This window comes from Eptesicus fuscus, chromosome 1 (genome assembly GCF_027574615.1).
Source record: "Eptesicus fuscus isolate TK198812 chromosome 1, DD_ASM_mEF_20220401, whole genome shotgun sequence".
In the NCBI taxonomy this organism is placed as follows: domain Eukaryota; kingdom Metazoa; phylum Chordata; class Mammalia; order Chiroptera; family Vespertilionidae; genus Eptesicus; species Eptesicus fuscus.
The window spans coordinates 21,526,845-21,543,362 of NC_072473.1; the positions used below are offsets into that span (position 1 = coordinate 21,526,845).

Below are 16,518 nucleotides of genomic sequence, written 5' to 3' on the forward strand. Positions count from 1 at the left end.
TCATTAAAAATCCTAACTGTTATACCTGAAAATAAGCCAAGACAAAAATAACAGTAGCTAGTCTTCACCATTCCAAAGTACACTAGTACTACAGAGGTTTTAAAAGTGAGGAAGTCTAGTCCCCAGGAATAGTACCACTGGGTAAAGTGTGTTTCAATTTTCAGACAAATACAGTAAAATATCAAACGTCCATTGTCTGTGGTCAGCGAAAAGCCATAACAGTCTCTAGGAGAATCATAATTTTAAGCTTTGTGTGTCCAGGCTTGAGTCCCTTATGAGTAGTTAGACTTGGCCTTAAATTCTTCCAGTAAATTCATCTTGATGGCCTATTTTTTCCCTTCCTGGCACACACTACTATACATTCTTGCTGTATCTTATCCTATGGCCTCCTCTATTACAATGACAAAAACTACAGGATCATTTCTTTAAAATAAATCTCAGTATTTGTACACAAACATTCATGGCACCATTATCCCTATTTAGCCAATAAGTGGAAACAACTCAAATGTCCATCAACTGCTGAATGGGTTAAGAAAATGTGGCATATTCATATGATGGAATAACATTCAGTAATAAAAAGAATGAAGTATTAATACATGGTACAACAGAGATGTTCTTTAAAACACTATACTATGTAGAAGAAGCCAGTTACAAAATACCATGCACTGTAGTATTCATTTATATGAAATGTCCAAAATAAGCAAATTCGTAGAAACAGAAAGCATATCAGTGATTGTTTAGGGCTGGGGAAGGGTTGTTTTGGGAGAAATAGAGAAACAAGTATAGGGTTCTTTTGGGGGCAAGGAAAGTATTCTATAACTGATTCTGTATAATGCTTGCCCAACTCTGTGACTATCCTGATAACCACTGAATTATACACTTGAAATGGGTGAACTATATAGTATGTAGATGATATCTCAATAAAATCCTATACAAAGTTAAAAATAAGTTCTAGAAGCAGGGTCACAATAGTGGGGTAGGTATATCCTGAACTCACCTTCTCCCACAAACACATGGAAATTACAATTAAATATAGACAGCCATCGCTGAGAATCACCTGAAGACTAGCTGAACAAAAGTCCTAAAACTAAGGATATAAAGAAGCCATATTCAGATTTGTAGGAGAGACAGGGGTGCAGTGCAGGCAGGCCCGTGGATTCACAAACAGGAGAGAGATCTCAGCCACGGTGGTCCAACCCCCAAACCTGGCTCCCCAGCCCAGGGGACCTGGCCACAAAGAGGAATCCCCATGAAATGTGGCTTTTAAAACCATCAAGGATTATGTCCAAGAAAGAGGAAGAGCAATGAGAGACCAAGACGCTGCTCTTAAAGGGCTCAAGCACAAACTCACTTGCTCCCAAGTTCCAGTGTGAATGCAGCAGTTTGAGAAGTGCCTGGGTCACACAAAGAGGAATGAAATTGACTAACTTTAGGGTTGAGGGCTGGAGGGTCAGGGATCAGTGGGCACTCTCTCTAGGGAGAGAAGTGCAGGTGGACACATCTGTTCCTTTGTTGTTGTTTTTTGTCGTATTCCCCTTCCACCTGGCTGGCCTGGCTCAGGTGGGTGCCAAATATGTCCCACTCCATTAACCGGGCCAACACCATTTGGCCTACCCAACCTGCTCACTCCAAATAGCTTTAGACCGCACACACATGTGGAAGCCTATTCCAAGGCCCCCAAGCTCAGCACAGGCCATCACCTGCCTCAGCTTACGTTGTAGCTCCTACCAAGTAGCCCTAAGCCTGACACCAGTGCCAGCCAGCCTCAACTTGCATCATATCTCCTACCACGGGGCCCCAAGCCCAGCACAAGCAGTGGCTGGGTTTGTCTCCCATCACACCTATTACCAAGCTGCTACACCAGCACAGCCAGCTTAGGCCAGAAGCAGATCCCCTCCCAAGCAGCTCCACAACCGACACACACAACAGGTGGCCTCGGCAGCACCAGGGCCCTCACCGATGCGACTCCTGCTCTGTGGGGCCAGCCTCTACATACCTGATCATCTGTAGGAGTCAATTCTTTAACATACATCTTAGCAGTATTTTTTTTTTTAATCTGTCTCCTAGGCAAAGGCAACGAAAGCAAAAATAAATGGGACTACATCAAACTAAGAGCTCTTGCAACAGGTGGGAAACCATCAATTCAATAAAAAGGCAATCTACTGAATGGGAGAAGATATTTGCAAATGATATATCTGGTAAGGGGTTAATACTTATATTAAAAAATTCATACAACTTAACATAAAAAAAACCAATCAAACAATCTGATTAAAAAATGGTAGAGGACCTGAATAGAAATTCTCCAAAGAGGACATTCAGATGGCCAACAGACATGAAAAGATGCTCAATATCACAAATCATTTGGGGAAATGCAAATTAAACCACAATGAGATATCACCTCACATTTGTCAGAATGGCTATCATCAACAAATCAACAAACAACAAGTGTTGGCAAGGATGTAGAGAAAAGGTAACCCTTATGCACTGCTGGTTGGAATGCAGACTGGTGCAGCCTCTGTGGAAAACAGTATGGGATTTTCTCAAAAAATTAAAACTAAAACTACCATATGACTCAGCAATCCCACTTTTCTGGATATTAATCCAAAGAAATAGAAAACACTAATTTGAAAAGATGTGTATATCCCTATGTTCATTGTGTAAATAACCTAGGTGTCCATCAATAGGTGAAAGGATAAAGAAGGTGTGGTACCTATATATAATGGAATATTACTCAGAAATGAAAAATTATGAAATCTTGCCATTTATGACAACATGGATGATCTAGATGGCATTATGCTAAGCGAAATAGGTCAGAGAAAGACAAATACCATATTATTCCACTTGTATGTGGAATCTACAAAACAAAACAAATGTACATGTAAAATAAAACAGAAACAAACTCAAAAGAAAACAGATGGTTGCCTGAGAGGACAGGAGAGGGGGAGGGGTGAAAAAGGTGAAGGGAACTTAGAGATACAAACTACCAGTTATAGAATAAGTCACAGGGATGTAATGCAGGGGAATATAACCAATTATATTGAAACTAGAGGCTCGGTGCATGAAAATTCATGCACTGGAGGGGGGGTCCCTCAGCCCGGCCTGCCCCTTCTCACAGTCCGGGAGCCCTCAGGGGTGGGAGGCAACCCGGTGACCAGGGGAAGGTGACGCCCCCATCACACCTCTGCTGCTGCCACTGCCAGCAGCACAAGCCTCAGCCGGCTCTGGTTACCTGAGCCTCAGGTGGCCCTGGGCGGCTAGGCAGCTGCCATCCGAGGCTTGCCTGTGCCTTGGGCCGGCCCTGGGTGGCTAGGGGGCTGTGGGGACTGGGGGACTCCAGAGGAAGGCACGTGGCAAGGCTGGGCCTGCCTGGGGGCAGGCCCGGCCTTGCAGCATGCCTGCTGCCCCGGCGGGGCTGAGGGGACTGGACGCCGCCATCTTCTGGCTGTGGGCGCTGCCATCTTTGAGAGTGTGGTAGTCAATTAGCATATTCCCTCTTTATTGGCTGCGGGCACCACCATCTTTGTGATGGCATGAGGGTCAATTAGCATATTCCCTCGTTATTAGATAACTATGCATGGTGACATGGTTACTAGACCTATCATAGTGATCACTTTGTCATGTATATGTCCTTTACCCTTGAAGAGCTCACCTTCTAGCATGTGAGATATTGTTTATTTAACAACGCTTACAAATCTTACACTAATGTAAAACTAATGTAAAAAGACTGGGCACGATTCTCACTGCTACAACTAAAAATATAGGCTGTTTCTATCTTTGACACAATACTAAGAAATTTCAGGAAAATGATCAGATGGATTTACTTATGACCTGTAGTTAGCAGACAGAGTGGTACCATAAGGTAACTCAGAATTTGGAGATACTGAGAAAGGTCAACTTTAATTATTAACATAATAATAATAAAAAAGGATGAGTTTAGGGATCTGCAGAATCCAGCCATTGCACCGGGAAACCATTTCTAACTGGCCATATTCAATTACAATCAATTACACAATCAAGGTAGATCCTTGGTCTTCTTTCCATAAACATATTCTAATATTCTCTTCCTAGAAGGACCCTATCCCTCTTTCTAAGCTTCCCATCCCTCTTAACGCATTAGTCCTCAATCCAGACTTCTCTTCTGAACTCACCAGTCTTTTCAACAGTCTCTTGGATGTTTCCATTAGCTATGGGCTCTGTGAACTGGAACTTGCTAAGCACCAAGACACACAGATTGACATATTCTTCTAACATTAAAGTGTCAGAAAAGGAATCCGCTTACTCAAGCAACATTACACAGGACCATATACTAGCTACACATAAATTCATACCTTAGTCTTCTGTTGATATAAACTATAGAACAAAAATGCTATACTTGAATTTCTGCTATAAGATAAAGGAGAAATATCTTCCCATGTGTAGTTAGCACACTTTCATATCACACTCCAGAAGTGGCCTCGAGTAATAATTGGCCTTTGCATCTAACTACTAAAAAAGATTCAACAGTAATTGTAATAGAGGCAACAGTTGCTGTTTTCGGTAAACATACTTCAAAATTCAACCAGTTAACAATTAAGAACACCATGGAGCAAGTTAATTTTGTCAAGTTATTGATGGAAATTTTTGTTGGTAGTTTGACTGGAAAAGGCAGATTAGTCAGTGAGGTATTCCATAAAAAAAATACAAAGAATTTTCTATGTACATGGGAGATAACTTATTGCCTACCTTTGGATTCTCTAGAAGAAATCCCTCTGGTCTCTAGGTTCATAGGGATTTACTGCTAGATCATATCAAAAGTTACTTTTGTGAGAAAAATCCAGGCTTCATCTTCAGAGACACCTGTTATAGCTTCATTCCCAGAAAGAATGGCTAGGTTTCTTAACACCCACAGTAGAAAGCCAACTGTGCTATCTCCTTGCCTGGTTTTCAAAGTTTACTACAGACTTGATTTTTTTTTTTTTTACCAAAGTGTGTTCCTTAGAACATTACAATTGGTCAAATACATATAAGCAACATTGGGCTAAAGAAAGCTAATCATGTTTCTTTACTTATAGACTCAATGCTCAATTACTCATGAATTTCCAATACAAGTGTTTCCAAAGTTTATCTGTCCTTGAATTCATTTTTCTTAGGCATATCTTAGTATTCTGCAGAACACATTTTGGGCAACAGTGACCTTTATCCTTGGAAAACTGTCATCATTTTTTTGGTCTCTAATGCTAAGCTTTCCACAATTATCAAAGGCCACTAGAAGCAGCCACATAAAATCTCCTTTGTTCTTTGCTATAAAAGTATTGTTGAAGACACTAGCCAATACTCACATCATTGTTTAAGAGTCCAGGACTGTCTGAGTTTGAATCCAAGCCCCATTCCATGTTAGCTGTATGACATGTCCTTCAGACTCTGGGCCATGGAGTCTTTATTCTAGAAAGAACTTCTCCTTCATAGGGTTGCTCTAAGAATTAAATAAGATCTTACATGTACGCACAACAGTTCCTGTCTATACCAAGCACTCAGATGACAGCTATTTGTTTTTGTTGTTGTTGTTGTTGTTGTTGTTATTATTTAGAGCCAGGAAAGACATGGTATTTTCTTAGAAAGTTGCATGCTTCTTGCATGCAACATTAACTAGAGAAATCATTACATTTCCTCTTATCCTCCTGGCTGCAGAGAGATCAGAAAAAATTTGAAGCTCAATTATATCAACTCTGCTAATCCCTACTATTTTCATTGATTCACTATTTAAATTGCAGGAATCTTATTGCCATGTTGTGTGTGGTTTTTTTTTCAAATCCTTTCTGGAAAGTGAATACATAAAGTCAATATACGAAATTTCCACTTGAATGTTCTTGGGCAAGTAGAATTCAGTATGTCCCATACATAGCTCTTTTTCTCTATTCACTGAGTAGCTTTTTCCTGTGTGTGCTATGTTTTGTTTGTTTTTCGAAGGATCATTTCCCAGTTCCCCAATTTAAAAATTTCATTTCACCCATTTCCTCTCTCTCCCTTCTCCCCTGGCCTCGTTCATTTAGTGTTACTTTCCCATTTCTCCATCCCTTCTTCACCTACTTGAGACATCCTTAGTTCAGAATCTGACCATCTTTTCAACTAATTGTTCCACTGTCATTCTACCAATCTCCATGGCTTTAGCTCCCTGTTTACAATTATTTTTGTCAGTCTCCTCCTCCTCAAAAACCCTGCACTGTTCAACTGCTTAACAGATAAAATCCAAATTCCTTAGTATAACATGTAAAGTCCTTTAAACCGTGGTCTCCACCTACAATTCACTACCCTCATATTCTCATTCTGTGCTCTGGCTAAACATTACTCACTGCCCCACTGGTAGGAAGAGCTCATTCTTTTTCCCTCTCTCAGCTTAAAAACAAAACAAAACTCCTACTCAGTCTTTACTGTCAATTCCCTTTGTGAATCTCTCCAACCTCTCCGACAGAATTAATCATTGACCTCTGTGCCCCCAGAGCACTTGTAACACTGGGTTATAATTAGCTGTTTATGTTTTAATGCCTTTTATTACATTTTAAGCTCCAGAAAAGTAAGAACCATGGCTTATTCATTTTGTAGTCCCAGCAGTTTGAAAAACACACTAAGCATTCACCAACTATCTGCAGAATTGAATGAAATTATATCCTTAGGCCTGGAAAGTAACTAAAGAAAGTTATGACTACAATGAATTCTGTAGCAGGACAGGCTGGTAATGAAAGTCAAAGGACCACGAGGGTCTTCATGAAGGATCTAAAAGGGGAAACTGGATTGTGAGAACTTCAGCTTTTATCCAGCCTGCTCTAGGGAGACGCCTGCTGTACTTGTAAGGCAGCCTACAGAGTTGGGAACATCATAGCCAGGGCCAAAAGTTGGAGAAAGACTCACTTTTCTCTACATGTCTTTTCAAACCTTTAGATATTATTATTACATATTAAAGAATGAAAGTCATGAATATTCTTATCACTAGAGGGGGACTTTTATTTTTGGGTAGTATGAAACAGTCCTCATGACTATGCAATTTCTTATGCCAAGAATCTAAGATCACCAGACAAAAATCTGATTTTTATTCTTATTTCAAAGATACAGAACCCTGCACAGCTAGCATGCTGGCTCAGTGGTTGAGTGTCGACCTATAAACCAGGCAGTTACAGTTCGATTCCCAGTCAGGGCACATGCCTGGGTTGTGGGCTCAATCCCCAGTGTGGGCTGTGCAGGAGGCAGCCGATCAATGATTCTCTCTCATCATTGATGTTTCTCTCTCTCTCTCTCTCTCCTTCTCCCTTCCTCTCTGAAAGCAATACACACATTTAAGAAAGATTTAGGACTCTGGAATGGAGTAACAACTCTAGTCTCCAAAAAATATAATTTCCCATTTTAATAGATGTAGGATTTATACTTAAACCCCATGCTGTTCCATAAAAAAGATTTAAGGCAACATTAGTATACTGGTATTAGATATAACAAGACAGTTTCAAAGAGAGAGAATTAGGATAAAGTGAGAAATAAAATTGTCATTCTGGGTTATCCATTTACGTCCACGAATTGGATAGCATCAATTGGTCCCCTTGGGCTTTGATGAAGTCTAGATAAAGTGAAGGAAACTGAGTTACTGGATTGGTTAGATAGAAACTGAACCTTGCAATCCTGGTGCCCCACACCGTGTACCTGTCCTCCCTGTCCGAGTGGAGCTGAGGTGGTTGACTCTTGCATAGCTTTTAAATGCAGTGTGTATGCCCTTCAGCTTCTCTTCGTATGGTAGATAGCTTCTTTTGCTATAAAAGATCTTGACTGTCTGATTTATGTCAGAAAATGAACCCCCTTATCTAAAAAGACTCTGCAGCCCTTTGTTTTGGGGGCTCATGTTGCCAAGTGACAGGAAGGCCTAGTTTCATTAAATTGCTTGGATACCACTCTTTCCCCAGCAGTCCAACTTAAAAAAAAGTATATAATAGCTATGGGAATTAGTCTCTACTAATTACCACTGACATCTAATGGACATTTAACATTCACTCCGTTATCCTTCCCACCCCCATTCCTTACCCTAAGATCCTCACCTATCACTTTGTCTTCAGAGGCAGCCCTTCTCTCATTCACGGCCATGCCTTTTGCTGTGCCCTTGTGCCCTTAACCCCTCTCCCTCTCACCTCCTCTAGGAAAATGCCCCTATCATTCCCAAGCTCTCTTCCCCTATTCTGGCATCTTCCTCCAGCATGAGAAAAGTACTGAGGGGTCCTTAAGTAAAAAGAGAACACCCAAGTGAACACTACACAATATTGTGTGAAATAATCCCAACAACCACAAATATACTTGCAGATGTTTGCATGTGTAGACAAGATCTTTGAAAGGGTAAACAAGAAACCAATAAAGGGGGAAGCCTACAGAGCTGGGAACACCATATCCAGGGCAAAAAAAAAGTTGGATAAAGACACACTTTTCTCTACATGTCTTTTCAAACCTTTAGTGATTGTTATTACATACTAGAGGCCTGGTCAGATTTGTGCACCGGTGGGGTCCCTCAGCCTGGCCTGCGGGATTGGGCTGAAATCGACTCTCCAACATCCCCTGAGGAGTCCTGGATTGCAAGAGGGTCATTCTCAGGTGACGTACCCCGGAATCCCCGGAATTGGGCTCCCTCCTCTCTGGTTCCGGGTGTGTCACCTGAGAACCGCAGCTGCCAAGTCACCACAGCTTGGCAGCTCCTGCGTTGAGAATCTGCCCCCTGGTGGTCAGTATGCGTCACAGTTACTGGTTAGACGGTCGCTTAGACTTTTTTATATATATAAAGAATGAAAGTCATGAAGTAAACATTTTAATGTTCACATCTTCCAGAGTTCTGCGAAGCCCAATGTTCTTCAGCCACACAATCCCTGTCTAGATAAATTTACTCTCTGGTATCAACTACCATTTATGAGCTGGTGACTCTTAGTTCTAATTAATATCTTTGGCCCACACCTCTCCTGCAAACTTCAAAGTTCCTTTTCTCACTGTCAGACATTTACACATGAGTATGTCACCAGCACCTCAAACTCAACATCTTCCATACCCCATTCACCATCTTCCAGCTACTAGACCCTTGAAGCACCAATATAAATACTGTAAATTTATATTGATATAAACATAAAGGAAGAATGGATCTGCTGCTACCCCTCCTGAACTGTCAGTCCAAGCTGCAACCAACCATCATCTTGCCATGTGTCCACCAGAACTGGGACTCATTCCTTTCCCTCCCCAGAACCATCGAACCACCAAATATTCCTGTGAAATATTTCTCAGATTCAGCCTGTCTTCCCCATCTCCTTTACTTTAGGCCCTACTCATCTTTTGCCTGGGTTTCCATGCTACCTCCCATTTTGATTTACTTGTCAATATTGCTCTTCTCAAAGTCGCTCTCCACACAGCTGCCTGAGTGATGTACATAAGTATAACTGTAACAGCAGCACTCCTGACTGACACCCTTAAGTGGCTACCTGTGCTACGTGAGAAGGCCCCAACTTCTCAGCATGGCATCATGCCCTCCTGATCTGGCCTTGCCCGGCTGTCCAGCCTCATCTCTTCCCCTTTTGTCGCCTTGTTAGGAAAATGCCCCTATCACAAGTAACACAACTGTTTGCAGTTTCCCAAACACTCTCTGCTGTTCCTCACCTGCAGCTTCCTGTGCTTGGAATGCCCACTCCTGACCCCCTTCAGCTTCCCTTCCTCTTGGCTTATTGTCACCATCATTGGAGACTCACACAAAGCAACATGGAATAAAGACATCCTGAAGCTGTGAATACTGGACACTACCAACCCTGGGTCCAAAGACATGGCATCATGAACAAGGTAGATCAAAGGGATTATGATTTCCAGTGAGTTTAATTCAGTGGTATTAGTAATCAAGGTAAATTTCTTTTGAATATACAATGTTGCATAATCATTGGAGGAATGAAAGGAGTAAGATAAAACTCAAATTTAGGCTGTATAACACCTGGTCGCCCAACAAAAAAAGATAAGAGGTACTGAGTAGGTACTAAAAATCCACAGAATTTCCTGTTGTAGTGTAACATCTACTAACAACTTTAACTTTAGACTTCACAGTGAATCAGGTTGCCCCCCCCTTTAAAACTCGGGAATAATCTAATCAATTTGCCATGCAGGCAACAGAATGACAATCCACGTTTGTCTCTCATAAAGGCTACCTTTTCATGGATAAGGTCATGCCTAGAGTTTCAGAGCAAGTCTTGGTTCATTTAGACAGTGCAGAGAAAAAGGAAGGAGATTGCAGGCTTTAATATATGCAGGGGCGGGGGAGCAAACTTTGAGTTTGCAATGTTAAGGAAACACAGTGAAGCACATTCTCCATATCCAAATGGTCTTGACCAAATAAATGTGAATCTGAATTATCTGTGGTATGAGGGAGATACATTATGCGGAGTGAAACATTAAGGACTGTATAAGGCACTAGCTACCAAATTTATGACAGACACTATTGAGAAAATTCAGAGTCAGATGTAGCTTTGCTCAGAGTTTTCACCTTATTTTTGTGGCATAAACCATGAATCAGAGAATGCCAGTGGGGGAGACATAAAGGGCCCAAAATGTGGGAAATGAATTTTTAACATTCTAAATCTATGACAAAGCACTGCTTGGCACTAATCAAGGAATTTTGGAAAGGGGGAGTATTTTGAAAAGGAAGCAGAAGAAAAGCTTTTGAAAGGCTTTTCTCTATGAAATGAGGTTTTAAAAACAATTTTAGTCCAAAGTACATGCATGAGTGCTACAATAAAAATAAATTCATCTGCCCTAGCCAGTTTGGCTCAGTGGATAGTGCATTAGCCCATGGACTGAAGGGTCTAGGGTTCAATTCCAGTCAAGGGCACATACCTCAGTTGCAGGCTCAATCCCCAAGCCTCAGTCAGGGGTGGGCAGGAGGCAAACAATCGATGTGTCTTACATCGATGTTTTTCTCTCTGTATCTCTCTCCCTCACTTCCTCTCTCTAAAAATCAATGGGAAAAATATCCTCGGGTGAGGATTAACAACAAAGAAATTGCCCTCCTTAAAAAATAAAATAAATTCAGCTTCATGTCAATTCATTTATTCATTAATTTATTCAACAATATTTATTGAATGATATGTGCAACAACCAGGAGAAACAAAATTCTAATGACACCCCTGAGACATTTCTCAATAGCCATTCTCTGTTTTCCAAGGGGATTGAAGGGAGGGGGGGTCATGAATAAGAATAACAGAATTAAGTAACATATCTAGTCAGGAATAGGGATATCCAAGCCTTTTTCCTTTGCCAACTGGCATTTCGAGATGTCATAGCTAAAGAATAAATGAACACAAAAGACAATAGAATTAGTAAGCACACATCCAAAGAATATGGGACAATCTCAATTTTAAATATCCTTTTCCATTTTACCTAAAAGTATGCTTGTATTTGTCCAATTATATAGACAATTTGACTTGGAAAATACATCCAGCTTGGCAGGCACTGAGAGAGGTCATCTAATGACCTCCTGGGATCGCTCAGAGGAAAGACAGAAATGGTGAATTTAAAGCTGAATTCAAGGATCATGAAGGCTAAGCTATGGTTCTGAACCTCCATGAGTAGAAGTGCAAGAAAATAGATAAGGACACATATGTAATACCTTAATGAATAAAGAAAAAAAATTAAAAATAAAGAGCAGATCCAAGCGAAGAAGAAGAAGGAGGAGGAGGAGGAGGGGGAGGAGGAGGAGGAGGAGGAGGAGGAGGAGGAGGAGGAGGAAGAGGAAGAGGAGGAGGAGGGGAAGGGGGAGGGGGAGGGGGAGGGGAGGGGGAGGGAGAGGGGGAGGAGGAGAAAGAAAATAGGAGAGTACAGAGAAAAGGAAACCAGTCGGGATATTTTCTGGGGAGCTCTACAGAGACATTTCTTTGGGATTTAGTAGGAAGTGAAAATGTGGCAAAGTGGAGGGAGAAAGAAGAAAGCTTATCCTGACCTTTACTTGAAGGTCAAGATAACTTAAGAGTAATATTTGCATCAATATTAGATGCTTCATTTTGGACCTCTAAGCAGCTTTTAGTATACCTTTTTTTCTTTCAGAGAATAAACCATCCCATTCTTGGGGAATGGTCTTGGATATCTTTCAGAGAAAAGTGGTTACCAGTGGTACCACAAGTAGATGAAGTGGTTTAATCATGTCTAGTCCTTTAAAATATTCCCTCAAATTAAGGTACATTCCAGAGAATATTCCCTGGTGCAAGGTAGAGTTGGCTATTTTGAGTCAGAAAATCTGGATTTGAACTTGGTTCTGTCAGTGGCTGATTGTGAAATCTGGGTCAACACATTTGAACCTCTCTGAACCTGCATTTTCCCATCTGTCTTCTTTAAAGAGCTTTTAGGAAGATTAAATGACCCAAAATAGATTAAAGTGCTCTGGAAATGATGAGATTATATATAAATGATGATAGTTATTGGTACTCTATCAACTCTCTTGGCCCGGTTGTCATGGGACGGAAGGAAAGTATGCTAACAGCAAACAAGACAGAACTCTTGACCAATGTGATACTGTTAGGGACAAAAATAGAATATTGGGGACTAGCTATGGTTATGGGAAATATTAATCATGCTCTGTTAACCGTGATTTCCTTGTTCTAGTTAAAGAAAGGACATTCTAGCATGGCTGGGAGTTTGTTTCCCCAGGATCTGGGAGTCAACCTTGGAACTGGGAGTCAACCTTGGAATGCGGTCCATTCTCATTTATGAACTGCCTATAATCATGGAAAGATTAACAACCTTGTTGCCCAAACATGGAGTCCCGCCCCAGCCCATATAGCCTACTTTCCCATGCCTGTAATCCTTGTCCTACCCAGTATAAGCAGCTGGCTTATGGTGGGGTACAGAGCAGATTTTCATGGATGACCTGCTGCTCTCCCATACTGCCTGCATTATTGGAATAAAAGCTCATATGTGATTCAACCCTGTCTCTGCTGAATTGGCTCAAGTAGTGTCAGGCAGCCTGGACACCTTGGCTGTCCGGTTTCAATACAAAGATACACTGTACAATGGCAACAATTATCTAGTTCAAAAATATTTTTATTCCTGGGTAACATCAAATTCTATTTATAATGCCAATCCTAACTTTTTACCCCTATTTAACTTTGACCCCTAAAATATTAAAGATTTAACATAAATGGGTACTAATGATGATCCTCAATAAAGTAGAGGGAAATGTTTTAACTACCAGTCTTGCAAATGAGGCCAAAAATAATGTTACCACTAAAACAAACAAAATGTTCAGGATAACCTCCTGGTACTTGTTGACAGTCTTGCTATATTCTTAACTTAGGTTTTACTGAATATTTCCTGAATATGTACTGAACATTCACACTGTGGTAGGAACTATAGGGGACATTAAGAAGATTAAAATATACACACACACACACACACACACACACACACACACACACACACACTCACACACTCCTTGCCCCAAGGGCATTTGCCATCACATTAGAGGGAGGCATTGGGAATAACTGCTAAAAAGGCAAACTGAGACTCTAGACAAAAGATAGATCAGGCTCAGTGATTGCACGTTGATCTATGAGCCAGGAGGTCACTGGTTTGATTCCTGGTCAGTGCACATGCCCAGGTTGCGGGCTCCATTCCCAGTGTGGGGCGTGCAGGAGGCAGGCGATCAGTAATTCTCTCTCATCATTGATTTTTCTATCTCTCTCTCCTTCTCCTTTCCTCTCTGAAATCAATATATATATATATATATATATATATATATATATATATATATATATATATATATATTTTTTTTTTTAAAGATAACTTCTAAATGCAAGGGTGGTACAGGGCTCCAAGAGGAAATTATTTTGAGGAAGGTCATAGAGAATGGGTAGAACTCCTTCATCAGACATGGCAGTGAAGGAATGGTGGTTAGCAGCTAAAGTTAGCTTGAGCTTGACCCAGAGAGTGGATGAGAGCAGGTTACATTCAAAACAGTAACTACAACAGTATGGCTGGAACATAGGTACAAAAGAAGATGAAGCTGTAATAGCAGGTGAAGAGAAATTTGTGAAAGGTTTTAAATACCCAGCTGAGAAGCCCGATTTTTTTTTTCCCCCCAGAAATCCAATGCCGGAAGAATGCCATCATGGGTCTTGGTTCTGAAAAGATGTACAACTGGAGTCAATGTGGAGGATTTATTGGAGGGGTGGGGAAGAGACTAAAGGGGAGCCGACCAGGTGAAGGCGCTCTGGCCATAGGTCAAGGGTATTAAGAGCTAGAAACAGGGAAGTGGAGGCTGAAAGCATTGGATGAATGGCAGTTTGCTTTTTCATCTTGAGGTGACATACTCCCTGCGGGCGCTGGTTCTCAGATACACTGTGTTCCCGGATTAAGAAGTCTTGGTGCCCTGGGCTAAACCAAGGAGATGAAAGTACTCAAGTCCCACAGATTTGAGCAATTGCTCCTTTATAGACTTGCCTGGTGGCATTTGTCTAAAGACAGCACACTGAATAAGTGATCATGTGCAAAAAAGTCTTTCATACCCAAGGGTCCTGTGATATACGTGTAATATAAAAGTAAAAGTCCAATGATTTGCATTATCCTGACACCACACAATATCCCAGATTTTGACATCTTTGTCCTAGCTGCAGTCATTGTGAAATTTCTTTAGTCTTTTATTTCTGCAATTACTACTATTTTTACATGAACATCTTTTTCAGGTGACGACTGACAACTGGAATCATGGCCCTAATCTGCTATAAGGTGAGCATCAATGATGACTGCGTTTGGTGATGAGAAATAAGATGAACTAATTTGCTCCCAAGCATGACCAAGCCAACGAACCTATTTTCTTAAATGCTTTGAGAGAGATACTATGGCCAAAGACATGTACAAATCATAATCATAAAATTAAATGACCTGCTTTGTTCTTAAATTCTGTTCTCACACAGAAAATCGAAGCCTCTAAAACACATGCAGCAAATCAAATACCACCACCAGTGTTCATTCCTTTCCCACCTAAAATATGAATTCTTAATTATACTACTGCATTCATTTTCTTCTTTCTGATTGAAAAAAAAGAGAGAGAGAATCTGTACAAGGAGCTAAACAGATTATTGGAGAAAACAATTAGACATAGAACGACTCTAAGTGAAGATTCCTGGCACTTTTCTATGTGTGCAAGCGTATGCACTCTGCATACCAATGACAAAGCTAGAAAGAAAACTCACCTGTTTTCTTCCTCAAGATCTGCTAGGATTCTCTCTAGCTCCCCTCTTTCCTCACTCTCTAAGGAAATCAAGATCTGGGCAGGACTACGAGGCTGGCTCAGGGGGGAGTCCTGGTTCAAACTTTGGCAGTAATGCTGGATTAACAAATGTTCATCATCTCTGGAAAATAAAATCAAAGGTTTTGGTTTTTGCCCCACTTACTTGTGTTGGGGATCAGGGACTCAGGTGTGTATTTAAAAATAGAAACATTTATTTGCTCTTAACAATTAATTAGACCCCTTTTCCATTTTGATACTGCTGAGGTTGTGGTCTACCATTCTGCAGGTGACAATTCGAGTGTTTTTCTTCTTTTCAATTGAATTTGATTGGCCTATTTACATGGGTAAATTAATGGCAGAATTACAGAAATATTGGGACTCTATGTTGATAGTTTAACCAATAGATAATAAATATTAGAAGATATAATAATGGCTGTATATTGTTTTTACCAAGCATATCAAGGTAATCTGTTCACTAACCTACATTATTGTTGATACTGACCAGAAAAAAAACCTGCTGCCTTTAAAATAATATGAGTAAAGCCCAGCTGGAGTGGCTAAGTTGTGAGCATCGACCAATGAACTAGGAGGTCACAGTTTGATTCCCAGTCAGGGCACATGCCCAGTTTGCGGCTCCATCCCCAGTGGGGGTTGTGCAGGAGGCAGCCGATCAATGATTCTCTCATCATTGATGCTTCTATCTCTCTCTCCCTCTCTTTTCCTCTCTGAAATAAATAATAAAACTATATTTAAAAATAAAAATAATATGAGTAAATATTTTGTTTAGTGGAAGGCAATGTAACCAAAAAATGTCACTTTGGTAAACCAGTTTCAACTTATAAAAGCCACAGAGGCTGGATAGTAACAATAATGAAACTGTAGATAGATGATTATTTCATTCAATTATTATGTAGATAAAAAACAAAATTTGGAAGAAAAAGGCCATTGAAGTGGCAAAAAGAAAAGTGGATTCATTCTTTAGAACAGCTAATCTTGGGGAACAAAGAGGCAAAAGGCTTATATTTTGAGAGGCAGCTGCAATCTTTCCTTTAAACTAGGAGCTCTCTGCTACACAGAAAAAAAGTATTTTCTGAATGCATTGCTCCCAGTTCCTGAAAAGCCTGTGCATATAAGAATTTCACCCTGTTCTAATGAGAGGCTAAAGCTCTGTTTGGCTAAATACCATTAAGATATAGGTTCATAGTCCCCTCTCCACACCCATTTAATTTCCTTTTCCCATTGCCGTATCTTCTGAGTTGAAAAAAAATTCA

General features: G+C 40.6%; 1 protein-coding gene across 5 annotated transcripts in view; it reads right to left on the reverse strand.

Annotated features, from left to right (window-relative positions):
• The window catches only part of DMD (dystrophin), a 1,914,059-nt gene that overhangs the window by 31,245 nt on the left and 1,866,296 nt on the right, over positions 1–16,518 (reverse strand). For 4 of the 5 annotated variants that reach the window (XM_054720874.1, XM_028129748.2, XM_054720886.1 and 1 more), the window contains one exon: positions 15,210–15,368. The exons of the other annotated variant lie outside the window; for it this stretch is intronic. In XM_054720874.1, the coding sequence (XP_054576849.1) occupies positions 15,210–15,368 (159 nt within the window). The remainder of the gene's footprint in view (positions 1–15,209; positions 15,369–16,518) is intronic. 5 annotated transcript variants of the gene reach the window in all.